This window comes from Mesitornis unicolor, unplaced genomic scaffold (assembly GCF_000695765.1).
Source record: "Mesitornis unicolor isolate BGI_N332 unplaced genomic scaffold, ASM69576v1 Scaffold48816, whole genome shotgun sequence".
In the NCBI taxonomy this organism is placed as follows: Eukaryota; Metazoa; Chordata; class Aves; order Mesitornithiformes; family Mesitornithidae; genus Mesitornis; species Mesitornis unicolor.
In genome coordinates this window covers 1-1,499 of record NW_010192575.1, presented here as the reverse complement: position 1 = coordinate 1,499, position 1,499 = coordinate 1, and the positions used below count along the sequence as shown (strand labels likewise).

Here is a 1,499-nt window from a genome sequence, read left to right as displayed (position 1 = left end):
GCTGAGGTGCTTCCTGGAGAGTAGGGAGGAGAGAACAGAGTATTTTGGGCTTAAACCTTTGCTACTCTTTTCAGGAACTCTTTAGCGCTGAGATTTCAGGTCATGTAATTCCCTTCTATCACAGTCAGGAAGAGTCAGTTCTCTGGTCAAGTTGTAAAGGACAGTCAGTCCAAAAACGTTTATTGCTTACTGAATACATGACATAAGTTAAAACACTTAAGTTTCTATTACAGTGTAGGTAACCACACTTCCTATTAAGCTTCAAAAGCCCTAAGCAGTCGACACAAAGACGCATCCCATAGCCCCACTTGAAGCAACACAAGCTCAAGTCCAGGTCCAGACTTTCCTGGACGGGCAGCTGCTCGGAACACTGCTTGTGCCATCATACCCTACCTTGCACATCTTCAGAGCATGTTTGGAGTTGATTTTTCAGGCTGCCAAGTGATTTCTTAAAGGGGGTGGCAGAGGTCTGCTGCTCACACAGTTTAGCCAGGTTTGATACAGGATTTACAGAGCTCTGCAGCTGAGGGCATCTACTGAAGAGGGGTGAAGTTTAGGGGCTCTGTGATTCATCTAAGCAGGTTCACCATTTGGTGGCAGCTTTCAAAATCCCATTAATGGTACCCCCACCACTGATGAACAATTTGATCTTCGTGTTCAGTCACTAGGGTCCTGTTACCGCATTCTTCCCAACGTCTGACGTTCCCATTCTCCACCAAGATAAATTTCCACTCTACTCTGGTGTCTACTGGCAAAATAACGGAGTCAGACCAGAAGCCATCCTTGTCGTACTTGAGGGGGACGTAGCTGTGCCACTGGCCCAGACACTCGTGGTCGCCAGTGACAGCGATCAGCTGGGCATCGGAGTGCGTGATGTAGTGCACCCGGAAAGTCACGTGGATATTTTGAATCATGGGGGGCACAGCTGCAACCCTCTTAGCTCTCGAGTCCCCATCGGGGCAGTCTCCTTGTTCCCATTCCCTGCTGTCGGAGTCTTCCACGCTGTCATCCTTGCCAGCCTCCCCCCAGGCCAGCTGCTCAGAAACAACTTCCCACTCTTCATGGTCCACATCCCGACTCTCTGCAGGCTGACCCTGCTGCTCCTCGCTTCTCTCCTTAGAAACATCATCAGGGGCTCCTGCCAAGTTCATCACACACCATCCATCACTTGCCTGTCCTGTCTGGGGTCTCAGTTCGCCATCCTGGCTGCCACAAATATCAGCTGGATGCTCCTTGGAGTCGGTCACGCTCTGCTCTGGGAGAGGCTGCTCCATCTCCAGAGGTTCACCGGCACCTCCACCGCTTTGTACATGGTTGAGCTCATTCGTTGGTGCAGCTGCCAGATCTTCTGGCTCCTGAGGGGTGGACAGGGCAGCAGCAGCCTTGGTCTCCAGCAGCACTTGCTCGCTGCTCCCCAGCAGCTCCTCTGAGAACGACATTTAATTAAAACAGGGATGATTTACACATGCAATTAAGCAGAGCAGCGGCAAACCCAAGCC

At 51.2% G+C, this 1,499-nt stretch overlaps 1 protein-coding gene across 1 annotated transcript; it reads right to left on the bottom strand.

Moving 5' to 3' along the window:
- Positions 1 to 614: 614 nt before the first annotated feature.
- Positions 615 to 1,439, bottom strand: STBD1 (starch binding domain 1). The gene has a single exon (XM_010187142.1). It carries the CDS (start codon positions 1,437 to 1,439, stop codon positions 615 to 617), a length of 825 nt encoding a protein of 274 aa, XP_010185444.1.
- Positions 1,440 to 1,499: the final 60 nt, after the last annotated feature.

Bases quoted from the DNA above. Each gene is read 5' to 3' on its own strand.
- STBD1 (XM_010187142.1), bottom strand. From the start codon at position 1,439: ATGTCGTTCTCAGAGGAGCTGCTGGGGAGCAGCGAGCAAGTGCTGCTG.